Below are 27731 nucleotides of genomic sequence, written 5' to 3' on the forward strand. Positions count from 1 at the left end.
CTCCATGACATGCTCCATCTCTTGCTCTGCCTCAAACTCTAGTGCTTGTTAATGGCTGCTGTCAGCTTTTGAAGTTTGGTGTGTTGTTTATCACTTTGTTGTATTTATGTCTGGGAGAGCTATGGTAAAAGCACTGTCCTTGAGCCTGATCTGGTGTTTGTGCCATGCATTGCTGTTGTCCCAGTACCCTGGGAACCAACTCTGAGGCAATTAACAATTACACCTTTTTCCTCTTCTCTGAGAGCCATTTTGTGGGGGAAACGAAGAATGGCACCACCTTCTCCTCAGTGGTAGATGTATTCTGCCTTGTTACAATGACTCTTTGGTTTCTGGGATATCCTTGCGTAACCAGAATGCTTCTATTGGTATGTGTCGTGAATATAATTCTGGCTTTTCAAAAGGGTAGTCATTTGAAATGCCACACAGGGATGTGTTCTGAGGCATATGGGTCATGGGTGGCAAGGTGTATAGGAGAACTTGGCCAGGTACCTAGAGTGTTCCCCTCCCCCAATGGTGTGGGACTTGAAACCTGAACAGGTGTGGAATGATATTGAAGTGACAGAGCACTTGATGAAATGATGCCTTGTCTATATCAGAGAGACAACTTCTAGCACTGTGCTTGGGCCTGCTCTACCCCTACTGAACCTCTGTTCAGCACTTGAAGGGCTCAGGAGGGTCTCTGGATCTTAGGACATACAAACAGACACTGTAGCTAAGCCAGAGACTCAACCCTCAACTTTAACAGTTGTTCGTATAGTCAAGAAGAAAAAATGGAAGCAGAGGTCCACTTGTTTTAGTAAGGGAGGAAGAAACTCCTCCTGAGGGGAGAGCAGGAGGAAGAATCAGAAGAGGCAGCCTGTTCTGTAGCAGAGTAGTCACAAGAACAGGAGAGGCAAGAGACTGAAATCATAAACAAGTCAGAAATCACCTGGTTTCTATCCTTGAGTGAACTGAGAGATATGTGGAAAGATTATGGTCACCAGCCAGATGAGCAAATTATCACCTAGTTTCTCCAATGCTGGGATATTGGGGCCAACAGTCAGGAACTATAGAAGGTAGAGAAGATCAGCAGCTGGGATCCCTAGCAAGGGACCATGGAATCAACAAAGAGACAGAAAGACGGGCAGCAATCCACAGCCTCTGGAAGTGGCTCCTGTCAAGTGTGAAGACAAGGTATTCCTTCAAGGAAAGTCTTGTAAACTACTGTGGCAAATGGACCATGATTGAGGAAGGTATTCAGTGTCTGAGGGATTTAGTGGTGGTGGTGACCTACAGCAACCTGGACAATAACCAGGCCTCCAAAGATCCAGATGAAGTCCTGTATTTGTGGTCCATGTGGTGGAAGCTTATATGGAATGCACCAACGTTGTACACCAGCACCCTGGTGATAATGGACAGACATGTATACACTAACTCTGGAAAAACTGGTCTGCCAGCTCTGGTGCTCTTAAGAGAATCACTCTTCCTCCCTGACCCTACAGGGCAATGGAGAAACTGTCCCAACAGTTCCAGCAACTTGAAGAGAATATCCCTTTCTCCTTACCCCTACAGTCTGGTGTCTCAGCTATCAAGAGTGCTGTATGAAATCAACCTTTCTCTGCTCAAGGGAAAGGGAACTGTGGGTGCACACTATATGCCACTCTGTGGTTCTAGCTCTGCAACCACAGGGAAGACATGAGGAACTGGAGCATTGCACCTTCCTTAAACATAGACCACGTATGTGAATTGCAAGGGAAAACAGCAGCCAAAAAGCTCCATCCAGAGAAGATTACTGCTCTGGTTGCTGTTGAGCAATTCTCCAGACACAGTTGATCCTCCTTCTGATCCTAATGAAGGGACTAATGGTTTGCAATTGCAGGAGTTGGGTAATGACCACAATGAATGCTCCAAGCAAAAAGAGAGAGGTCAGGCAGAGGAAAGGGTCAACTGGTTTTATTGGACTGAGTGGATACAGTGGCCTGGCACATCAGACCCATTAGGAGTATAAGGTTTTGGTAAACATGGGTGCACAATGTACCCTAATGCCATTAAGGTCCAAGGGGATGGAACCCATCTGGATTTCTAGAGTGACAAGGGGATCCCGACAATTTGTGTTTGAGGCTGAGGTGAGCCTCACAGGGAATAAGTGACAGAAGTATCCTGTTGTGACTGACCTGGAGACTCGATGTATCCTTGTGACTGTTTCAGGAGAGGGTATTTCAAGGATCTGAAAGGGTACTGGTGGGCCTTTGGTGTAGCTACCATGGATGCAAAGAAGATTAAACAGCTGTCTACCTTGCCCAGCCAATTGTAGGACCTTCTGCTGTGGATTTGCTGTGTGTTGAAGAGCAGCAGGTGCAGACTGCTACCATGATATTGAACTAGTGGCAGTATTGCACCAACCAAGACTCCCTGGTTCCCCTTCATAAGCTGATTCATCAACTGGAAAGCCAAGGAGTAATCAGCAAGACTCAATCACCCTTGAATAGATCCATATGGCCCGTAAAAGTCTGGTGGAGGGTAGAGACTAACAGTGGACTATCATGGCCTGAATGAAGTCATTCCACGGTTGAGTGCTGGACATGGAGGAACTCCAGTATGAGCTGGAGTTGAAGTGGCTGGTCTGTGGATAAGTCTATGCTAGAACAGGTATGCCTCCTAAGGGACTGCAGACCATAGAGAATCCATGCTAGAGCAGGGGCAAGGCATGGAGTTCATTGCAATGTAAAACTCTATAGCCTGGTCCAAAAGGACCAGGGGTGGAGATTTTAATGGATATGTGATTAAACTGTTGTAACCCATGATTTGAGTTGTATGCTAGAAGTAGTAATATAACAGGGACCACCCGAACTAGTGGTGGATGAGCTTTGCAAAAAGCAGTGCAAGTGCAGCAAGGACACAATATGAGCTGCCTTCGGTGCCAAATAACTCCACACAGCGCACCACCTCTCCTGTTCTGAGTGATCACCATAACAGATGGAGCCCAAATGAACTGAATGGACATTTTATGGACACTTTGCGGGGGGGGACACACACACGGACTAAGACTAAGGGAATTATATCTGTATGTATACTAAAGGATGGGAAGGAGGGGTGGTGGTTAATGAGGATGTACTGGATAGTGTAGGACCCAAGCATATGATGCAAATGGTATGGAAAAAGGGATGGAGATTTGTACTGGTTTTGGTTGGTTTCTTCATAGGAGCTTGTACGGTGCTCTATTTTAGATTTGTGACTAAAACACTGTTGTTAACATACCCATGTTTTGGCTGAAGAGTGCTTGCAGAGTGTTAAGCGTTGTTTTTTCTCTCCCCATTCTGCCCTACCCCCCAGCAAGTAAGCTGGAGATGGGCAAGAAGCTGAGAGGGGAAATAGCTGGGATGGCTGACCCCAACAAAGGGATATTCCATATGGTATGACGTTGTGCTTGGCAATAAAACTGCAGAGAAAGAAGGATGAAGGAGAGACATTTTAGAGTTATGGCATTCATCTTCCCAAGTAACCATTATGTGTGATGGAGCCCTGCTTTCCTGGATATGGCTAAACACCTGACTGCCAATGGGAGGAGTGAATGAATCACAGAATCACAGAATCGACCAGGTTGGAAAAGACCTCCGAGATCATCAAGTCCAACCCTTGATCCAACACCACCGTGGTTACCAGACCATGGCACTAAGTGCCACATCCAGTCTCATCTTAAAAACCTCCAGGGACGGAGAATCCACCATCTCCCTGGGCAGCCCATTCCAATGTCTGATTACTCTCTCCATAAAAAATTTTTCCTAATATTCAACCTAAACCTCCCCTGGCACAGCATAAGACCGTGCCCTCTTGTCCTGCTGCTACTTGCCTGGGAGAAGAGACCGACCCCCACCTGGCTACAACCTCCTTTCAGGTAGTTGTAGAGAGTGATGAGGTCTCCCCTGAGCCTCCTCTTCTCCAGGCTAAACAACCCCAGCTCCCTCAGCCTCTCCTCATAGGACTTGTGCTCGAGTCCCTTCACCAGCCTTGTTGCTCTTCTCTGCACCTGCTTCAGCACCTCAATATCCTTCCTGAACTGAGGGGCCCAGAACTGGACACAGTACTCCAGGTGTGGCCTCACCAGTGCTGAGTACAGGGGAAGAATCACTTCCCTGGACCTGTTGGCCACACTGTTCCTGATCCAGGCCAGGATGCCATTGTCCTTCTTGGCCACCTGGGCACACTGCTGGCTCATGTTCAGCTTCCTGTCAATCCAAACTCCCAGGTCCTTGGCTGCTCTCCAGCCACTCTGTCCCCAGCCTGTAGCACTGCAGTGGGTTGTTGTGGCCAAAGTGCAGGACCCGGGACTTGGCCTTGTTGAACCTCATCCCGTTGGAATCAGACCATGTCTCCAGCTTGTCCAGGTCCCTCTGAAGAGCCCTCCTGCTTTCCAGCAGATCAACATGTTGCCCCAACTTGGTGTCATCTGCAAATTTGCTGATGGTACACTCAATCCCCTCATCCAGATCATCAATAAAGATATTAAACAGAACTGGGCTCAACACTGATCCCTGGGGGACACCACTAGTGACTGGCCACCAACTGGATGCAGCACCGTTCACCACCACTCTCTGGGCCTGACCATTCAGCTAGTTTTTAACCCAGCACAGAGTGCACCTGTCTGAGCCGTGGGCTGCCAACTTTTTCAGGAGTATGCTATGGGAGATGGTGTCAAAGGCTTTGCTGATATCCAGGGAGACCACATCCACAGCCTTCCCCTCATCCACCAGATGGGTCACCTGGTCATCAAAGGAGATCAGGTTGGTCAGACAGGACCTGCCCTTCCTAAACCCGTGCTGGCTGGGTCTGATCCCTTGTCCATCCCACAGGTGCTGTGTGATCGCACTTAGGATGATCTGCTCCATAACCTTACCGGGCACTGAGGTCAGGCTGACAGGCCTGTAGTTTCCCGGGTCCTCCTTCCAGCCCTTTGTGTGGATTGGCGTGACATTCACCAACTTCCAATCATCTGGGACCTCCCCAGTGAGCCAGGACTGTTGGTAAATGATGGCAAGCAGCTTGGTAAGCTCTTCTGCCAGCTCCCTCATCACCCTTGGGTGGATCCCATCTGGTCCCATAGACTTGTGAGGATCCAAGTGGCTCAGCAGGTCACTGTTTCCTCCTGGATTACAGAGGGGCTATTCGGCTTCCTGTCTCTGTCTACCAGTTCCGGAAGCCAGCTGTCCTCAGGACAACCTGTCTTACTGTTGAAAACTGAGGCAAAGAAGGTGTTAAGTACCTCAGCCTTTTCCTCATCTTTGGTGACTATGTTCCTCCCCATGTCCAACAAAGAATGGAGGTTTTCCTTGCCCCTCCTTTTTTCTATTGATGTATTTGTAGAAGCACTTCTTGTTTTCCCTAACAGAATTGTCTAGATTAAGTTCAAAGTGTTCCTTTGTCTCTCTAATTTTCTTTCTACATGACTTAACTATATTCCTAAACTCTTCCTGAGTAGCCAGCCCTTTTTTCCATAGTCGGTAAGATCTCTTTTTTCCCCTAATTTCCTTTAACACTTCCCTGTTCAGCCAGGCTGGCCATCTTCCCTGCCAGCTTGCCTTTTGGCACATAGGGACAGCCTGCTTCTGTGCGTTCAAGACTTGCTTTTTGAAGTATGTCCATCCCTCCTGGACCCCTTTGTTTTCAAGGTCTGTTTCCCAAGGTACCCTCTGAACCAGTCTTCTGAGTAGGCCGAAATCTGCCCTGCGGAAGTCCAGAGTAGAAGTTTTATTGATGGCCCTCTTTGCGTCCCTGAGTATTGAAAACTATTATTTCGTGGTCCCTGTGCCCCAGACGGCCTCCGACCACCACATCTCCCACCAGCCCCTCTCTGTTTGTAAAAAGCAGGTCTAGTGGGGCCCCAGCCCTGATAGGCTGTTTACCAGCTGGAGCAGGAAATTATCCTCTATACGCTCTAGGAATCTCCTAGACTGCCTCTTCTATGCTATGTTGAATTTCCAGCAGATATCCGGCAGGTTAAAGTTGCCCACAAGAACAAGGGCTGGCAATTTTGAGACATCTGCCAGTTACTTGTAAAATAATTAATCACCCTCATCATCCTGGTTGGGTTGTCTGTAACAGACTCCCACCAGGATGTCAGCCTTGTTGGCCTTCCCCCTGATTCTTACCCATAGGCACTCAACCTTATCATCACTAACCTCAAGTTCTATAGAGTCAAGACTCCTTAACATACAGAGCCATCTCTCCTACCTTGCCTGTCTCTTCTGAAGAGCACATAGCCATCCATTACAGCACTCCAGTCATGTGAGTCATCCCACCGCGTTTCTGTGATGGCAACTACGTCATAGCTTTCCTGCTGCATGATGGCTTCCAGCTCCTCTTGTTTGTTACCCATACTGTGTGTATTGGTGTACATGCACTTCAGCTGGGCTGCTATCACCCCTAACTCTGGCTTACCACCCTTAGGCTCATCTCTGGAGAGCCTGGTTTCAACCCCTTCCCCCTTCAAACCTAGTTTAAAGCCCTCCTGATCAACCCCAACAACTTACGGGCTAGAGTCCTTTTTCCCTTGCTAGATAGATGAAGTCCATCTGACTCTATCAGGCTGGGTACCATAGAATTTGCCCCACGGTCGAAAAAAAATTCTGCCATAGGCACCAATCCTTTAGCCACCCATTGATAAGATGGGTTTTCCTACTCCTCTCCTCATTCATCCCTGCTACTGCAGGAACTGAGGCGAACACCATCTGTGCTCCTGTCCCATTAACTAATCAACCCAGTGCCTTGAAGTTCTTTTTAATTAGCCTGGTACCTCTTTCATTAATGTCATCACTGCCAGCCTGGACCACCAGCAGTGGATAATAATCAAAAGGCCAGATTAGCTCAGGGAGTCTCCTACTAATGTCCCTCACCCGGGTCCTGGGAAGGCAGCAGACTTCCCTATGGGATGGGTCCGGTCGGCATATAGGGCCTCCAGTTCCCCTCAGAAGGGAGTTGCCTACTACAACTACCCTTCTTTTTTTCTTTATAACTGTGGTTGTAATCTGTCTAGTAGATGGAGTGCAACCAGGAGACCCTCCAGACAGATCTTCCTCTTGACTGTCCTCTGCCTGACTCTCTGGGTCCAGGGCCTTATATCTGTTCTTTAAGGACACCGTGGGAGGTGATGGGGGTTGGAAGGAGATTCTTTTACCTCTTTGATCATGGATCTGTTTCCATTCCCCCCATCTACTTGGTTTGCTCCATCTTCCTGATGGCAGGAGGGGCAGGGCTTCACCATCTCCTGCTGGGCTTTTGGGGTTGAAAGGGTATTACTCCACCAGTCAATTTCCCTTTCACTCTCCCTAATACTTCTTAGCTTCTCCAATTCTCCCTTAAGCTCTGCCACTAAGCACAGCAAATCATTCACCTGCTCGCATCCTATGCAGGTCACTCGCACTGTCCTCTGGTACTAACGCCAGGCTCAGACACTCTGTGCAGCCAGTGACCTGAACAGTTGCGTCCTTCCGGGGGGGGGTTCTGGGTTAGCACACTCCCCCTGAGAGCAGCAACAGCTTTCACTTGTTTGGAAACCATTGCTGGGTTGAGTTTAGTTGCAGAAAAACAAATACGGACAGCCACAAACCTACCTTACAACTCACCAGAGAGAGCTGGGAGGGTGGCTGTGCCCTTCCTGCTCACCCTGCCTGTGGGAACTGCCAAGCAAACTGCCGTGCCATGCTCTCACTGATGTGCCACGCCCCTGTTTGCTCACTCCTGTTCACTGCACTCAGGTTGCTTGTGCTCCCTGGAGCAGTTTAAATCTCCCGGAACTGACCTCGGCTCCACCCCCTGGTCAGCTGATTAGGCCTCGCAGGGCAGCTGGGCTTTGCTTGCATGCACAACTTTTTCTTTACCTATTAAACCGTCTTTATGTTGTCCCATGAGTTTTTCTTGGGTTTGCCCTTATGTAAGTTTGAAGATGAAACCAAGTTAGGTGGGAGTGATGATCTGCTGGAGGGTAGGAAGGCTCTACAGAGGGATCTGGACAGGCAGGATCGATGGGCCGAGGCCAATTGTATGAGGTTCAACAAGGTGAAGTGCCAAGTCCTGCACTTGGGTCACAACAACCCCATGCGGTACTACAGGTTTAGGGAAGAGTGACCGGAAGGCCGCCCAGTGGAAAAGGACCTGAGGGTTCTGGTTGACAGCCGACTGAATATGAGCCAGCAGTGTGCCCAAGTGGCCAAGAAGGCCAATGGCATCCTGGTTTGTATCAGAAATAGTGTGGCCAGCAGGACTAGGGAAGTGATTGTTCCCCTGTACTTGGCACTGGTGAGGCTGCACCTCAAATACTGTATTCAGTTTTGGGCCCATCACTACAAGAAAGATATTGAGGTGCTGGAGTGTGTCCAAAGAAGTGCAACAGAGCTGGGGAAGAGGCTGGAGAATAAGTCCTGTGAGGACCAGCTGAGGGAGCTGGAGTTGTTTAGGCTGGAGAAAAGAAGGCTCAGGGGAGACCTTATTGCTCTCTACAAGTGTCTGAAAGGAGGTTGTGGCAAGGTGGGTGTTGGTCTCTCCTTGAGTAGCCAGTGATGAGAGGAAATGGCCTCAAGTTGTGCCAGAGGAGGTTTAGATTGGATATTAGAGAAAATTTCTTCACTGAAAGAGTAGTTTATTATTGGAACAGGCTACCCAGGGCAGTGGTTGTCACCATCCCTAGAGGTATTTAAAGATGTGTAGATGTGGCACTTAAAGATGTGGTTTAATGGTGGAGTTGGCAGTGTTAGGTTACTGTTTCGACTTGATCTTAGAACTTTTTTCCAACCTAAATGATTCTATGATTTTGTGATTCTCTTTCCTATCCTGCTGAGGGGAAGTGAGCAAGTGACTGGGTGAGGGCTTAGCTGCTGACCGTGGTCAACCCACCACAGAATGGCAGAACAGCACAGAAGGTTCTTTTGTGTCAGTGATAGCAAGGTTAGTATTAAAAGCTTTGTTCTGTTAAGTATATGGTGCATCTCAACATTTTCTGAAATACACCAGAGTGCTCCTATTTTTTTTGATAGAGGAGGACTATTGATTAACTGTTTTTAAGAACCTGACCTCTAGTCATGGATACACAAATTATTATTCATTCAGTTAAAAAGTGGGGGGGAAAAAAAGAAGGAAAAAAGCCACCAAACCATCAGGGATTTTAATTTTTTTTCAAAAGAGGAAATGTTACATAAGAAATAGGAAAAAAGTATTATAAAATATTTAATGCACACATGAATAATCAGAATTTTACCTGCACAAATAGACTAGTGCATTAGTTGAGGACTTCCTTTGCCATTTGTAAATGGACTGTTATAGCAGATTTTGACTTAATTTACATCAATTGAAGGAGGTTGGACTAGATGCTTTCTGATCGGCTAATTTTATTCATTAAAATTTTTAGATGAAATTATTAATTAGTTATTATTTTTACAGGACACTGAGATATATTTATGGATGCTTGCAGAAGTCTGTTCAAAACAAGTGGCCAGCTAATACCACAATGAGAACAAGAGTTGTTAGGTAAGTTACTTGTCAGTTTATTCTATGCTGAAAATAATATTTTAAGGTCTTATTACTGTCATACTTCAGTGTACTTATCAATATTTTCTTTTAGGGACAAAACTTGATAGTATTTATATAGATTACAAGAATATTTAAAATTATTGTGGTACTGGGGCATGATATTCCAGTTAAGGATTGAGAGTCCGCTAGATTCTTAGTCATGCTGTTGGAGCCTTGCAAGTGGTCTAGTATAGAGGTCAGTATAGCTATATTTAATAGCTTTAACTTTGAATTTATTTCTATTTTTTTAATTTAAAATCTTGGGAAAGAGAAAAAGTTGTCTCAAAGTGATAGTTAACTTCTGATATCCTCTAATGATTATGTTCCTGTCATGCCATCTGGGGGAACCATGCCTTATCCAGGGACTCCTATGTAGTGTGTGTTAATTATTGGAAAAATCTTATACATGCTAAGATGAATGTCCTTTAAAATGCAGACATAACATGTTAAGGAAACTAATACCTTCTCAGAAAGGTGATTGGACTGTCATTAGATTTCACTGAGGTACTGTCTGTATTGGAATATATAGTTTTATGCATCAGTGAAGGTTCTCAGTGCTGATCACTTGGAATCAGCGTTCATTTCTGAAAATATGTACCTTTATGCTGTCCCAGTTTTGTTTTATTTCTCTGCTCTAGCCCAATCATTTTGAAACATTCCAGAACCTCTGTAAAAATGTTGCAGGCTACTGAACCTGTCTCCTTTGAACTGGCACTGAGTACGAAAACTCCAGTCTGCATTCATAAAACAATTGAATAAATAGTTCTTCCTTTAACACTATCAGTTGCCAGTGCAGGTCAAAAAGTCTTTGACAAGAATGAGGTCTTGACACTGTTGTTCTAAATGATACTAGGGGTTTAAGGGTATCAAAGCCACATATCTTCTACATTTGCATTCCCCTTTTTTTACAAGCCTAGCTTTCTAGTCGACCAATATCTGGCACTGATATGATTTGCTAAGGTTAATCTCCCATTGAACAGTGTCTTCCAGATGATTTGTCATTGGCTCTTGTTTATCACTTTGGCTGCAGACAGAAATGAAGACATGGGAGACCTTCTTCCCCAGAGTTTCAGTTAATGTTAGTGTAATTAGTACAGTACCTTCCATACTTATTTCCCTGTCATTTAGTGTTCATAACAATAGTGACTCAAGATTTTAATGAAGAAAAATCTTCAAAATGCCAACCAATAGTGTTCTGCAGGGGTTTTGTCTTCAAATTGAGGCTGCTCTTATCAGAGGTGTTGAGGCTAGTCTATTGCAAGTGTGTAGAACTTAGAAGCAAATACCATGTCTCTTCCTGTTTCTTCCCATCTCCAGAGAGCACCATATGGCTTTCCTTAAGTGATACAGTTGACATTCAGAATTTTTCTGGGGTCTCTGCTGGATGCTATAAATATTGGGTCCCTCCCTTTCTCTCTTCATAAGTGGATACTTGTGACTTGTCTCTAGAGTACAGTTTTTTGGGTTTTTTTGCGGCCTCCGGTGAAGAATATTATCTTCTATTGCACTGGTTTTGCTCCAAGAATAATTACATATTCAAAGACGGATAGTTTTAAGTGCCTGGGTAGCTTCCATTCTATATAATTCAAAAAGTGCTGCCATTTCTGTTTCTTTGTAAAAGATCATACATAAGTATTGACTCATTCTTAATTTAGACAACTTGACCAGTGTAAGAAGTACCAAACGTTCTGTGTCTGCAAGGTCTATTTACTTCCTCATAGCTTTAAATTCATCTCATAGAAAATATTTTTGTTTCACACTGGGTCAGGAGTGTTTTGTCAACCCATAATCCATGGTTCTTGGAGAGATAGGAAACTTCTATAACAGTATATGTTGTAATTCAAGTGTGTTGGACACGTGAAAGGTGTGTTAACCTCACTGCTATATGTGTCACTTCCAATTAATAATGGACAATGTCATCATCGTGTACTTAACAAGCAAGGTAGTGCAAGGTCCACTTCTATTCTTTTGCAAGAGGTCAGACTTTGGTATTGCTGTAGTGAAAAAACAGTCTGCTGGTAGTGTCCATGCACTCTGAACAAAACGAGAGGCGAATTATATTGCTTTAGTTGGTCCATATGTCACTTCATTTTATAGCAGTCTTACAGAATTATGGTTAACCTGAAATGGATATTTTTTTTACTTCAGTTGTCAACAGAAAGTTAGATTTTTCTCATGCTAAACTGAAGGCCAATTTAGGTTTGTTTAATAAGTTCCTATTTCTGCAGTCAAACTGAGCACTTTTCCCTTGCTTTCTAGATTGTCTGTGTGGCAGCAATTACTTCTGTGAAGAAAGTAGCTGATCAAGTATTATTCTTCTAGGATATTAGAGTACTGTTATCAGGATATGGATTGGTTCAAGCTGAACTAAGGCCATGTTGCTGCCAAAAGAGAGGTTCCATTGTGACTGTGCGCTCTTGCTCTCCTTATGTTGGCTTGGGGAAGTGAGTGGCTGCAGGATGAATTACTTGTGATAGTAGACAGTGGAACACCTGTAGAAGGCAGGAGATGAAGTGCTCTTCCTTTTTGAAACCAGTGTGGTCTTAGACCCCAGACTTCAGTATGGCTTTACAGTTAAACTTTTCCCAGGGGGTTTCAGAAGTTCACCTTCAATATGCCTGGTTTTATTTTGGTTTTACCATAGTTGAAATCATAACAGGACATTCTTAATTAACAAACATATGGAGCACAGGCTGGTTGTTTGTCATCTATCTCACAAAGATTTCCACATTGACTTAAATGCCTAAAGACTACATAATTTTACATTAATTCTATGACAGCTTCATTATTGAACAAAATACAATTTTTTTTTCCATTTCAGTGGCTTTGTTTTTCTTCGACTGATTTGTCCTGCTATCCTGAACCCAAGGATGTTTAATATCATCTCAGGTGACTATGCTTCAGACTAAATTCATACTTTATGTAGTGATAGGCATGAACTTGCTTTAGTGCCTAATTTAGCAAAATATGAAGTCATTTTAACGCTGTGCAAATTCAACCATATCAATTGATTGACTTTCTCCCTAAGGCAGCCAGCATACAGTTCTCACTTTCAAAGATTAGACACTGTTTATTCCCAATGTCTTGTTTTAAAATAAAAAAAAAAAAAAGAGAAAGTGAATGTTAAAGAAAGTTGTGGTTAACCCTGGTGGGCAGATAAAGCACCACACGGTCACTTGCTTACTTCCCTCTTCACCCTCAGTGAGATGGGGAAAGAGGAAATGAAGAATAAAAACAAGAAAACTTGGGGGTCAAGATAAAGCAAACAAACAAAAATTAAATAAATGTTTAATAAGTAAAGGATAAATGGAATACAACAAGTGATGCAAAGGCAATCATACCACCTCCCATGTGTAGACTGATGCCCAGCCAGTTCCTGAGCAAAAGATGGCTGACACCCATTAACTCCCCCCTCTTTTCCCTTTTATTGCAAAACATGGCATTATATGTTATGGAATATCTCTTTGGTTAGTTCGGGTCATCTGTCCAGTTGTGTCTAATCCCAGCCTATTGTGCACCCCCAATCTATTAATTGGGGGGGCAGAGTGAGAAACAGAGGCAACCTTGATGCTGTATAAATATCATTCAGCAAAAGCTATATTAGTCTACTATCAGTACTGTTTTAGTCAAAAATCTAAAACAGCACTATATGAGCTGCTCTGAAGAAAATTAACTCTGTCCTAACCAGGCCCGGTACAAAAGCATTATCCTGGTTTTTGATGCTCTCTTTGTAGAGTGCATCTCTATCAGTAAATAAAGCAGTGACGAAGACTATTCCTGTTTGCTAGACCAGGATTGCAAAATTGCTATACTGATCTGTAGCACAGTTCTGGCTGATATCAGATAGCAATTATTCTAAACTGTTCTTAGATGTGCTTTGGATGTTGGCATGCATCAGGGATCACATCTGAAACAGTTGACATGGGGCTTTGTTGTGAAGCGTTAATGGTGAGGGCATAGATTATTCCGTTGCAGTTGGCTTAAGTACCTAGAATTGTTTCTGAGCATTTTAACTTAGAAATGTAGTTGAGGTCTTACAGATGCAACAGCTAGTACGTGTTACTGTTGTACTAGACATAAGACTGTGTTGATGGAATTTCAGGTTTTAAGTTTTGCGGTATTCCTTTGTGGTGGGTGGACCTTGGCTGGATGCCAAGTTGCCTACCAAAGCTACTCTATCACTCCCTCTCATTAACTGGGCAGGGGAGAGGAAATATAACAAAAGGCTCATGGGTTGAGATAAAGACTGGGAGATCACTCAGCAATTATTGTCACGGGCAGAACAGACTCAGTCTGGGGAAATTAATATATTACCAATCAAATCAGAGGAGGATAATGAGAAATAAAACCAAATCTAAAACACCTTCCCTCTACTCCTTCCTTCTTCCTAGGCTCAACTTCACTCCTGTGCTGGTTTTGGTTGGGGTAGAGTTAATTTTCTTCCCAGTGGCTGGTATGGGGCTATGTTTTGTATTCGTGCTGGCAACAGTGCTGATAATGTAAAGATGTTTTTGTTGTTGCTGAACAGTGCTTGCACAGAGCTAAGGTCTTTTCTGCTTTTTGTACTGCCACGCTGGCGAGGAGAGTGGGGACGGCATGGGAGGTTGGGGGGAGATAGCCGGGAGGGACAGCTGACCCCAACTGACCAAAGGGATATTCCATACCATATGGCATCAACCTCAGTGTATAAAGCTGGGGAAGGAGGAAGGGGAAGGATGTTCAGAGTTATGGCATTTGTCTTCCCAAGTAACCATTACACGTTATTGGGCCCTGCTCTCCTGGAGATGGCTGAACACCTGCCTGTCCATGGGAAGCAGTGAATTAATTCCTTGTTTTGCTTTGCTTGCGTGTGCAACTTTTGCTTTCCCTGTTAAACTGTCTTTATCTCAACTCACAAGTTTTCTAACTTTTTACTATTGTGATTCTCTCCCAGATCCCACTGGTGGGGGAGTGAGCGAGCAGCTGTGTGGGGCTTGGTTGCTGGCTGGGGTTAAACCACAACAACTCCCTCTTTTCTTTACCTCCTGCCCCCCAACTGTGCAGGGGGATGGGGAATGGGGTTGCAGTCAGTTCATCACGTTGTGTCTGCCACTCTGCAGGAGGAGGACTCTTCACACTCTTCCCCTGTTCCAGCATGGGTTCCCTCCCATGGGAGACAGTCCTCCAGAAACTTCTCCAATGTGGGTCCTTCCCATAGGCTGCAGTCCTTCAGGAACAGACTGCTCCAGTGTGGGTCCCCCACAGGGTCACAAGTCCTGCCAGGAAACCTGCTCCAGAGTGGGTTCCTCTCTCCAAGGGTTCACAGGTCCTGCCAGGAGCCTGCTCCAGCAAAGGCTCTCCACGGGGTCACAGTATCCTTCAGGCACATCCACCTGCTTTGGTGTGGGGTTTGCACCGTGGACCTCCATAGGCTGCAGGGGGGACAACCTGCCTCACCATGATCTTTACCATGGGTTGCAGGGGAATCTCTGCTCTGATGCCTGGAGCACCTCCCCCTTTCTTCTACACTGACCTTTGGTGTCTGCAGAGTTGTTTCTCTCACATATTCCAACTCCTGCTCTTCTGCAGCAGGGTTTGGGTTTTTTCCCCCCTTCCTAAATATGTTATCACAGAGATGCTACCACGGCCTTGGCAAGCGATGGGTCTCTCTTGGAGCCAGCTGGCATTGGCTCTATAGGACATGGGGGAAACTTCTAACAACTTCTCATATAAGTCATCCCTGTAGTCCCCCACTACCAAAACCTGGCCATGCAAACCCAATACATCCTTGTGGGAGGAACAAAAAAAAACATAAACTACTGATGGGAAAATTGTAGCACTAAAGTATTTAGACATTTGAGTTCCATAGTTTTAAAAAATTTGTATATGTTATACTTTGTGTCATCTTTTCCCTTGCTTTATTTATTTTCTTTTTTTTTTTTGGCAAAATCGTCCTAACCTAGAGGGCATTTGGTTTCTGCTAGCCATTGTTATTCTTCCTTCCCTGCCTAATGCCTTCTCAATTTTACCTGTAAAATACTGGTTTCAAAATAGGAAGAAATTAGAAATCACTTGCATCAGAAAGCCTTTCAGGAAAATTGTTTTCCTTTTTTTGGATTTAGAGGCAGCTTTTCAGACAATATAGCAAGTTTTCTGTCCTCTCTCTTTAAGCTATAGTAAATGAGAAAGCCTGAGTCAATCTGAAAGTTCCTTTCTCCCTTTAATAGTTTTCATATCCACTTCAGGGAAAGCATTTAAGAACCATGGCCTCGTTGTTATTGTTACAAGTCAGAGAAGAGAATTATAATGATGAATATTCATACCATTACGTCATTTGAAGGGGGCCACCCTCCCTTCCCAGAACAGGGAGTTGGAGGGGCAAGGAGGGGGTTGCCATGTGTAAAAGTTATTTCCGGGGTCTCAGCTATGTCCATAAGCTGTCCCTGCCTGACTGGGACAGCAGAAAAGCCATACCAGGAACTGGAAGTGTGCCATCTTGCCTCAGCCACCAAAGCAGTGTGGACGGTCCCCAAAGAAACTGTGGCAAAATTTGGTCCTGCCAATTTTCCTCCTCCTGTTTCTCCTCTGGAACACTAGTACAGAGTTGCAATGCTGAAGCGGACAACTCTGACTGAGCCAGCCAGGAACCACTCTGCTTTACTCACTGCTTGCCTGGCACAGGACAGCTGCACCTCCCGCCACTCTGAAGCCAGGGAACAAAGAGATTTCAAACTGGTACCACTGCTGCAGTTAAGACCTGAAGGAGGTGGTTGGCAGGGAAAAAACCCTCTGTCCCTTTGTTCCTGGGGAATCCACATGGGTGGTGAATTCCCATCTTTGTGAGTAAACTGTTTCCTCTGTATCTTTGTAGTTACTGCTATTTCCTTTTAGTGAACTCTTATTTTTTCACTTATAACCTCCTCACATTTTTTTGTTTCTCTATAAAAGGGGAGGGGAGTTCATCTTATTGGAGTTCCTACCTCCCAATATTTGTCTTTAAAGCAAGACAAAATTTGGTGCCAAATATGGGGCTTGAGAGAGAAAAGTGAAAAAATAACAATTTTTAACAACTCATTTGTGTATTGGGTATAGAACCCCTAGATAGCATGCTACTCAATCTACTCATATTGGTGTGGTGCCTAAACCTATATATATATTGGTCTATCGGAAGTATTTTTCAGACTGGGAAAAAGAACCAATATAGCTTTGTTGATGTTCTATTTCGTGACCTCAATTTATAATGCAACAACCTCAAAGACCATGACTTTCATTTGGAATGTTTATTTGGGATTGTCTATGTGCCCTGGCTTCAGTTGCTACCTCTGGGGTTTTATTGATAATGGCACCCAGCCTGGGAGAACAGAAATGGGTGATTTTTCCCAACCTTTCACCCCTTTTGCCTTCAGGTTCACTACAACAACTTTTGGAAATGTTGAATTCCCTCTGGATTCTAGGGATAGCATAATCTTGTTGCTATATCTGCCAGGTTTCTTCAGTATGGTCTACCTCGTGTTTGGAGACAGGACCAAGATCTCTAGGGAAGGTGTCCAGAGGCCTGCCCAAGGGGTGGATAAACTTGAGTGTCTTGGAATGGGGGAGGACACAGGCCAGATTTTAGAGAACTTCTCTCCTCCAATGGTCTGGAAGTTCTCCCCTGAACAACTTCAGGACACTGTTAAAGTGATAAGATATGTGAAGGAAAATGCTGTGTCAGCTCCAGAGAGGGGCATCTTACTGCAACATGCTGGGCCCTGGCCACTGCCTACCGAATGCTGCTTGGTATGGTATAGCACCTTCAGGGGGAAAGGAAAGGAAACAAAATAACACACACCATGACCACTCAGGTTGTAGTTAAGCCAGAAGGGCAACCCAAGACAGTAGAAGTCGCCCCTGTCCAAAAGAGGAAATACAAGACCAAATCATTTTGCCTGGTGGATGACGATGGGGAGGCAGGGACCTCGCCATTGGTGGACTGAGAACCAGAAATAACCACCAAATTGCTATCATTCAATAATCTATGCAATCTGAGGAAAGACATCACTTGACAAACAGGTGAACCCATATTGACCTGGTTGATCCGAGTCTGGGATCTTGCAGGCAAAGGTACACTCCTGGATGGTACTGAAGTGAGGTTTTTAGGATCCCTGTCCCAGGATGTGGACATTGATCAGAGGCTCGTGAGGAAATTAGAACCACTCAACCTCTGGATGCGGCTTTTAACAAGTATGAGGGATAGATATGCTTACAGGGATGACCTCCAAGTGCATCATGGCCCCTGGAAAACCATGGAACAAGGAATCTTACAACTGAGAGAACTGGTGTTGCTAGAGGTACTTTTTGCAAGGGACAGGCAACCCAATAATGACCCAGACAAGGTCAAGTGCACATCACAGATGTGGTTGAAACTCACACACCAAGGGCCATCAATATATTCCAACTTCTTAGTGACAATGCACTGGAAGGAGAACCAAGAGACAGTGGGCACTATCATACATAAACTCCGGACATATGATGAGATTGTCCACTCCCTGTTACAGGCCCACATCTCTTCCATAGAGAAACTGGCTGCAGATCTCAGGACTCTAACAGAGGAAGTTAGAGATGGCCATCAAAAACTCCAGTGCAAACTAGAGTCCCTGCTATTAGAAGCAGGTGTTCCCTGGCTAAGGAGAGGGGGTACACCCCACGAGGCAACCTGTGGTTCTTCCTACACAAACATGGGGAAGATATGAGGAGGTGGGATGGAAAACCCACCTCTGTTCTAGCAGCATAGGTATGGGAACTAAAGGAAAAAGTGACTACTAGATGGTATTCATTGAGGATGGATGTAGCTCCAGTCTCCCATGGGCAAGTTCCTAGACAGAACAGAAGGGACGATGACATGTCCAATCCTTTGGAAGCGACCTCCAGGATGTATGCACAGGGAGGAAGCAACGACTACCAAAACCAACACTAGAGGGGCCCTGCCTCTAGCCAGGTAGAACCACAGGATAACTGTGTCTATTGGACTGTGCAGATCCCATGGCCTGGCACATAAGACCCACAAGGATATAAGGCCTTGGTTGACACTGGTGCACGATGCACTCTGATGCTGTCAGGACATGAGAGGGCAGAATCTATTTCCATTTCTGGGGTGACGGGGGGTCCCAACAGTTGACCGTGTTGGAAGCTGAAGTGAGTGACTGGGCAGGAGTGGCAACGACACCCCATTGTGATTGGTCCAGAGGCCCCATGTATCCTTGGTATCAATTATCTCAAGAATGGGTATTTCAAAGACCCAAAAGGGTCACTGGGCTTTTGGGATAGCTGCTGTAGAGACAGAAGGGATTAAAATGTTGAACACATTGCACGTTGCCTGGTCTTTCAGAGGACCCTTCTGCTGTGGGACTACTAAGGGTTGAAGAACAGCAGGTGCCGATCGCCACTGTAACAGCGCATCGTGGGCAATACTGCACTAACCGAGACTCCGTGATCCCCATCCATAAGATGATTTGTGAACTGGAGAGCCAGGGAGTGGTCAGCAAGATTTGCTCACCCTTTAACAGTACTATATGACCAGGGTGTAAGTCCAGTGGAGAATGAAGATTGACAGAGGACTATTGTGATTTGAATGAAGTTACCCCATCGAGTGCCACTGTGCCAGACATGCTGGAACTTCAGTGTGAACCAGAGTCCAAGGGAGCAAAGTGATTCCACTACTGACATTGCCAATGCATTTTTCTCCATTCCTTTGGCAGCAGAGTGCAGGCCACAGTTTGCTTTCACCTGGAGGGGTGTGCAGTACACCTGGAATCGACTGCCCCAGGGGTGGAAACACAGTCCCACCATCTGTCAGTCACAGACTGATCCAGGCTGCACTAGAGGAGGGTGAGGCTTCAGAACACTTTCAGTACATTGATGACATCGTATGGGGGAACACGGCAGAAGAAGTCTTTAAGAAAGATTCTACTGAAACCCGGGTTTGCCATTAAAAGGAGTGAGGTCAGGGGACCTGCCTGGGAAATCTGGTTCCTGGGAGCGAAGTGGCAGGATAGACGCTGTCAGATCCCAATGGAAGTGATTAACAAGATCACAGCAATGTCTCCACTGACCAGCAAGAAGGAAATGCAAGCTTTCCTAGGCACCATAGGCTTCTGGAGGATGCATATCCCTGAGTACAGACAGATTGTAAGTCCTCTCTACCTTGTACGTTGACCCTGGCTGGATACCAGGTACCCACTAAAGCCACTCTCTCCCTCTCCCTCTGCAACTGGACAGAGGAGAGAGAAAAAACCCAAACAGCTAAGGGTTCATGAGTTGAGATAACAGCTAGGAGAGGTCAGTTACTGATTACCTTCACGGGCAAAACAGACTCAAAGTGGGGATATTACTTAAATTTATTACTAACAGGATGAGAGCAAAAGAGTGAGAAATCATCATCATGGCTAGGCTTCGTGAACAAAGATTTGGGAAGGGCTCTACCCACATTTGTTACAAGCACGCTGGTGGCTAAAAAGGCCAATATGAGATAGACAAGTCTGGTTGCAAAAGGCACAGCAGAAGGACTCCTTAGGTGGTATATTCTGTAAGACGCGATTCTTTCTGCATTGTCTTTTCTCCTCAAGAGAGATCCTGCGTACTTTCTCGAAAGCATCAGCAGCGTTAAAGATTGTGTGTCTCCAGACCTCCCGATTGGAGGCCAGAGTAGACCAGTTATGTTGGTCAATATGACCAAGGCTGAGATGTTGCTTCAGGGAGTCCTTGTATCTTCTCTTCTAGGCTCCTCTCTTGCGGCAGCTGGTGGCAAGTTCACCATAAAGCACGATCTTAGGGAGGCGGTAGTCCTTCATCCTTGAGACGTGTCCTGCCCAACGCAGCTGTGTTTTCAGCAACATGTCCTCAATACTTGTGACTGCTGCCTGTTCAAGAACAGACGTATTGGTGACATAATCTGACCGGTGGATATTTAGGACTGTATGGAGACAGCGTTGATGGAAGAGTTGAAAGAGTCGTAGGTGGTGGTGGTAGATGACCCATGATTCCGAACCATATAAAAGAGTAGACAGCACAATGGCTCTGTAAACACTGATCTTTGTACTTTTTTTCAAGTGTTTATTTTGCCAAACTCTTTTATGGAGTTTTCTGAAAGCTCTCTATGCCTTTGCTAACCTGTTGTCTATCTCTCCATCAATCTTACCATCTGAGGAGATGAGGCTACCTAGGTAATTAAACTGCTGGACTGATTTGAGCTCTGATTCGCCAATGGTGATATGGGGATGATGGAAGACTTCCTGAGGTGCAGGTTGATAGAGAACTTCTGTCTTCTTTAAGCTGACTTCCAGCCCAAAAAGCTCAGCAGCGTCTGCAAAGCAGGATGTTAAATGCTGCAGAGCTACTTCTGTGTGGGTGACAAGGGCGGCGTCATCAGCATAAAGTAACTCACGGACAAGATAATTTAAGGTCTTAGTATGGGCCTTCAGTCACCTTAGGTTGAATAGGTTTCCATCAGTATGATATCAAATGTAGATACCCTCTTCATCATCGAGGTCTACCATGGCCCTTTGGAGCATCATGTTGAAAAAGACTGTGAATAGGGTTGGTACAAGAACGCAGCCTTGTTTCACACCATTGGTTATTAGGAAGGGCTCAGAAAGCGCATTGTCATATCTGACTTGGCTGTGCTGATCCTCATGAAGTGAGATGATCATTTTAAGGAACTTGGGGGGACATCCTAAACGTTCCAAAATCTGCCATAGACCTTTTCTGCTCACAGTATTGAAAGCCTTGGTGAGATCAACAAAGGTTACATGGAGACCTTTGTTCTGTTCCTTACACTTCTCTTGCAGTTGTCTGAGAACAAATACCATGTCTGTGGTACTCCTGTTGGCTCTGAAACCACACTGGCTTTCAGGTAGGATTCCTTCTGCTATAGCGGGTATTAGTCTGTTCAAAAGTATTCTTGCCAGGATTTTGCCAGCAATGGAGAGCAGAGTAATACCACGGTAATTTGAACAGTCTGATTTAACTCTTTTCTTCTTATACAAAGTGATGATGACTGCATCACGAAGGTCTGATGGTAGTTTGCCTAGTTCCCAACAGCGCACCACAAACTCGTGAAATTTAGCATGGAGTGCTTGGCCCTCATGCTTCCAGACTTCAGGTGGAATTCCATCAACCCCAGCTGCCTTGCCAGTTTTCACCTGCTATATGACCTTAAGGGTTTCTCCCAGAGTGGGGGCAATATCCATTTCATTCTTCACCGTTTCCTGTGTGATGGACTGAATTGGAGGGAAGGAGGGGTGGGGGGAAGGTGTCTTTTTTTTTTAAGACTGCTTTATTTCTCACTTGGGCTGAAAGTCAGGCAGGAAAAATGGGAGTGGGAGTACTTAAATTGCAGCACTACTGATAAAATGAGGAATTAGTTTGTATTTCCACCTTCCATTGTCAAATTGAAGCAACACACTCCCCTGAATAGTTTAAATGTGTGTATATATGTATGTATATAGTTGAAAGGTGTAAATCCGGGCATGACATGAATGTTATAGAATAAGGGGTAGATAATGTTATGGTTACAAGCCAGGGAAGAGAATTATAACGATGAATATTCATACCATTATGTCATTTGAAGGGGGCCGCCCTGCCCTCCCAGAACAGGGATTTGGAGGGGATGGGGGGGTTGCCAAGGGTAAAAGTTATTTCTGGGGTCTCAGCCATGGCTGAAAGCTGTCCCTGACTGGCCAGGACAGCAGAAAAGCCACACTGGGAACTGGAAGTGTGCCATCTTGCCTCGGTCGCCAAAACAGTGTGGATGGTCCTCAAAGATACCGTGGCAAAATTCGTTCCCTTCTGCTTCCTGCCGATTCTCCTCCTCCCGTTTCTCCTCCGGAACACTAGTACAGAGTTGCAGTGCTGAAGCGGACAGCTCTGAGGTATGAATGAGCCAACCAGGAGCCACTCTGCTTCGCTCACTGCTTACCAAGTGCGGGATGGCTGCACCCCCCCACTGCTCCAAAGCCAGGGAATAAAGAGACTTCAAACTGGTACCACCGCTGCAGTTAAGACCTGAAGGAGGTGGCTGATGGGGAAAAACTCTTTGTCATTGTGTTTCCTCTTTGTTCCTGGGGAACCATGGTACTCTTAATTTGAAGTACATTTTGCATAACAATCCAAGACCTACTTATATGGGTATATGCAAATAAGGGAAAGGGTAAACTTAATTATTTTATTAGATTCTTACAACAAATTTTCCTTTCAACAGAGCTTTTTGGTTTTTGTGTAAAAACTTTTTACTTAATTCGTAAAAATTTTGTTAACATTAGGCTTCTGAGGAACACTTTATTTTGCTTACTTTGCTATGTAAGCGACTAGTACAGAAAGTCAGATATGCATATTGATGTTTATTGTGGACATAATTACTAAAACACCAAAAGTTTTTTTGATTGTGAGATATTTTTCACATACCGTTCTCTTACAGCATCCAGAATATTAATTCCATGATAAATAACAAATTCTGGAAGATCTTAATTTTCTTGGGACTACTGGAAATTTTAACTTTCTGCTTTCTATTCCTATCAGATTCTCCTTCCCCTACTGCTGCAAGAACTTTGACCCTGGTCGCCAAGTCTGTGCAGAATTTAGCAAATCTGGTTGAATTTGGAGCTAAGGTGAATATAATTTTCCACAGAACAGTCATTTCAGTGTTCCTGTTAACAGCAACATATTTTGTCTGTATTATTCTTATGCAAATCCTGATGTGTGACCTGGGTGCCTTTTCAGCAAGGAGGCCTTGTTCCTGCAAGTTCTTCTATCCTCTTCAGTTGGAGCTCAACAGGGTATTGATTTAAACTAGAACAGTAGCATAAAGTGGGGCTGAATTGGAAAGAGGAGTCAGTCATTTCAGAATGAGTCATCCAGAAACTTATGTGAATGATTTGGTACATACCATAAAGATTTTGAATCTGGTAGCATGAACAACAACAGTGACGTGTTAAAATAATTAATGAATTAATGACCATGCTAGTAGGTTTTATAGAGTGATGCAACCATATTTTCATGCTATGAGAACAGATAAACTGTTTCAAAGACAACAGTGGAAGTATGTGGACTGGTTTTTCAGTCTGTCAATGGCGAAAAGGGTAGCAGTCATACTCTATTATTCATGGAATCATAGAATATCTCAAGTTGGAAGAGACCCATAAGGATCATTGAGTCCAACTCCTTGCTCCTCGCAGGACTACCTAAAACTAACTCATATGACTAAGAGCATCACTCAAATGCTTCTTGAACTCTGATAGGCTTGGTGCTGTGACCGCTTCCTTGAGGAGGCTGTTCCAGTGACCGACCACCCTCTCAGTGAAGAATCTTTTCCTAATGTCCAGTCTGAACTACCCCTGATGCAGCTTCATTCCATTTTCCCATGTCCTATCGCTGGTCACCAGAAAAGAAATCAGCATCTCCCTCTTTGCTGCCCCCCTTGAGGAAGTTGTAGACTATGATGAGGTCACCCCTCAGCCTTTTCTAAGCTGAACAAACCAAGTGACCTCAGCACTCTTGCCCTCGAGGTCTTTCGCTATCTTGGTCACCCTCTGGACACACTCGAATAGTTTGACATCCTTTTTATATTGAGGCACTCAAAACTGCACGCAGTACTTGAGGTGGGACCACCCAGTGCAGTGTAGAGTGGGACAATTGCCTCCCTTGACTGGCTAGCTATGCTGTGCCTGATGCATCCCAGGACATGGCTTGCCCTTTTGGCTACCAGGGCATACTGCTGACTCATATTCAACTTGCCATCAACCAGGACCCCTAGATCTCTTTCTGTGGGACTTCTTGTATGTATAGCCAGGATTGCCCTGTCCCGGGTGGAGAATCCTGCACTTGCCCTTGTTAAATTTCATATGGTTGGTGATTGCCCAGCTCTCTAGTCTATCCAGATCACTCTGTAAGGCCTCTCTACCATTGATGGAGTACACAGTTCCTCCTACTTTATCATCAGCAAACCTAATGTACATTCCATTCCTGTATCCAGATCATTTATAAAAACATTAAAGAGCACTGGCCTAAAATCAAGCCCTGGGGAACCTCACTGATGACTGGTTGCCAGCCTGATTTTACTATAACCCCATTTACACTTTGAGCCTGACCCATCAGCTAATTGCTCACCCAATGTATTATGGACTTTTCTAACTATGTGCTGGACATTTTATCCAGAAGGATACTGTGACAGACAGTATCAAAAGCTTTGCTAAAATCCAAAACCACCACATCTACTGGCTTCCCCTAGTCAAATAGATAAGTGTTGGAGTTGGAAAAGTGGGAGAGGAGAGGCAGGTAGCCATCCCTTCACAAAGAAAACATCTATGTGATGGTAAAATGAGTAAATTTTCTTTATGAATATCCATAGTCATAAAGACAACTGAAAAATGATAGAGTAGAAATCTGTGATTAGAAACAATCTGTTCAAGAAGGATATATCATTTGCCTGAAGTAGATGATGGGAGCCTTTTTGCATTTCCATTGATTATTTCATGTCAAAATGGGGAGACATCTTTCAGTAATATTGGCATGTTTCTGTACAGAACCTTGAAATACATTCCACATCCATGTTCTTTTATATACTATATGTAATAATTCACTTTCAAATTGAGCCCGTTTAGGACTAAACTTGTAACCTGGATATAGAGTATTTTAATTCTGAAACAAATGAGCAACTACCAATCTCTGGCTCCCCCCTTACATACACACACACACTTTTTCTTTACTTATTCTTTAGACCAGTGTCTTCTGTTGGTACAGCATTTTGAAACATCCCTTTTATTTGTACTCATTTGCATACCACTTGACATAATTTTGTAAATCAGTTTTACAAGTTGCCCTAAAAAACCTCAGGTTTTACTAAAGTTTCTATTGCATCGCTAAAAAAATGCCAGCAACAATTGGTCTGTTCTGGTTCTCAAGTCACAACATGGTTGAACAATAAAAATCTGTTGACTTAAGCATAATGAAAGAAAGTGATTTCAGGCTGCCATTATAAAGTCATTTGTCTGACACTCACAACTTGGAATGTAAGCACTAATGAAAAAACAAGAAGGCGAGCAATTATGTCCTGATGTTACCTCTGAAAGTTTTTTCTTTATTATATAGCTGCAATGAAAAAAAGTTCATTTTCAGTATTTCAGAAATGTAAAATTTCATGTCACAATGCATATATAAATAATTTCAGAGTCCATCTGGAACACAAAAAAGTGTAATCTTTTGACTAGTTGCACACCAGTCATTATAAATTCACTTGAAAAAGATGACATATTTGTTTTGCAGTGTCATTTGTCTCTGATTACAATATGTTCATTTCAGGTATGACTATTAAATTGGTATCAATTTGTTCTAATAAATACTTTTAAAAATTACTAGGAGCCATATATGGAGGGGGTCAATCCATTCATCAAGAGTAACAAACATCGCATGATCATGTTCTTAGATGAACTTGGGGTAAGTGGTTTTAAAAAAAAATTCCAAGTTGTATAGCAACATTGTGAGTTAAAATTCTTTATAGTTCTTGTTAACTAGCTCAAAAAATGCATCAGCTTCCTCACAATTTTGAATGCTTGTCACACAGACAGTTCAGTAACAAACTGGCCTGTCACACAGAATTAAAACCAATCAAATGTCCTGTTAGAAAGATTTTATTCATTTAGTACTGTTGTAGACATGAGATCTATTTGAGCTTCTCCCCAAGGATTAAGGTTTTCAACCAAAAAATACCAATCTTCTAAAAAAATATTTTAAACCAAAAGATTCTTATGTGTAATTTGTCATATTGTTATAACCTGAGATTGAAAAAATTGAAGTTTTTAAAAATGTTGTCTTCTATTTTAGTTATACATTATCAAATGTCTCACTGCATGAATTTTATATATTGTAGTTTAAAAGAAAATAATAGTTGCAGTTCAATTTGAAATCATTACTGTTTTGTGTATGATAGCTATAATGAGTTAGGAGCTCATGTATATCTATTTATGTATATGTTTAAACCAATTTTGGTTTAAAAATGAAAAGAAATATGCCTAGCTTCCTGAATTAATCCATTAAAAGTGACCTAGAAAACATCTCAGACTATTTTGATAATCTATAAGAATTACTGTTTTGAAGTGTGTCATTCAAGTGGATTGCCATGTCACCTTTTTCTGGTTAAATGACAACTTCTGCATATTATGATACACTATTGTTTTTCTTTAAATGGCAGATTATGCATAAGGACTTGGAAAATGGTTGGGGTTTAAAATAACTGATTAATCTACTGTTTTAGTTACATTATTTTATTAGTGGATTTACTGACTTGATAGTTTGGGGATTTTTTCTGGTGTCCATTTTTGCTGCTGCTATTGTCTGATTTAAATATTTTAAAAAACAAATAAAAGAAAACAAACATATAATGGATGGATTGCCCTCATTTGAGGGGAAGATATGATATGAATCTCTTTTCTCAGTATCTTTCTGGACAGCTCAGAGGTAGCATAGGAGTATCAAACCCTCCTAGTAGGAATAGAAATTGCTGTATATTTAGTAATCTCTCTATGTGAAATGTGTAACCATAATTAAAATGTCTTCATAAAATAGATGATTGTGGAGAGGAGGAAATAAATAATTTCTATTAGTTAACATGGACAGAAGACTTAAATTGTGAAGAAAAACATTGCAGTACTTACTTGCAGTATCAAAGCAACTGTTGGCAGGTCTGTAGAACTGTAGTTTAATTTCTTATATGCCTGGCTACTCACTATCTAAGTCTGTTCTCATAATTTTTGTTAAAGAATGTTCCTGAGCTTCCAGACACTACAGAGAACTCTAGAACTGACTTGTCTCGTTATCTGGCAGCCTTGCATGAGATGTGTGTGGCACATTCAGATGAACTTCGGATACTTAGCAATGAGCGAGGCGTAATGCAGGTAAACTGTAATGATTAACAAAAATCACACATACAGATAGCATGTCTAGAGTTATTGCTTAACATCATGATTCCTTTGTAATTTTTTCTCTCCAGCAGTATGAGTGATAAATATGTGCATTTCACCAGGAGGTTAATAGTTGTAAAGAAGCTCAAAACTGTGAAATAAGTATTTATGCAACAAATCCAAAGATGTTTTAAAGCAGTGGGGGGGGGGGGGGGGGGGGGGGGGTTTTTGTTTGTTTTTTTTTTTTTTTTTTGGGGGTTGGGGTGTTTTTTTTTTTTTTTTTGT

General features: G+C 43.5%; 1 protein-coding gene across 1 annotated transcript in view; it reads left to right on the forward strand.

Moving 5' to 3' along the window:
* Positions 1–27731, forward strand: part of LOC113959220 (ras GTPase-activating protein 1-like) — a 99029-nt gene that overhangs the window by 69724 nt on the left and 1574 nt on the right. Inside the window, exons 20-24 of the mRNA XM_027668092.1 lie at positions 9409–9495; positions 12359–12426; positions 23071–23159; positions 25906–25983; positions 27306–27440. Coding sequence (XP_027523893.1) covers positions 9409–9495; positions 12359–12426; positions 23071–23159; positions 25906–25983; positions 27306–27440 — 457 coding nt within the window. The remainder of the gene's footprint in view (positions 1–9408; positions 9496–12358; positions 12427–23070; positions 23160–25905; positions 25984–27305; positions 27441–27731) is intronic.

This window comes from Corapipo altera, unplaced genomic scaffold (assembly GCF_003945725.1).
Source record: "Corapipo altera isolate COAL_440 unplaced genomic scaffold, ASM394572v1 61029, whole genome shotgun sequence".
NCBI lineage: Eukaryota > Metazoa > Chordata > Aves > Passeriformes > Pipridae > Corapipo > Corapipo altera.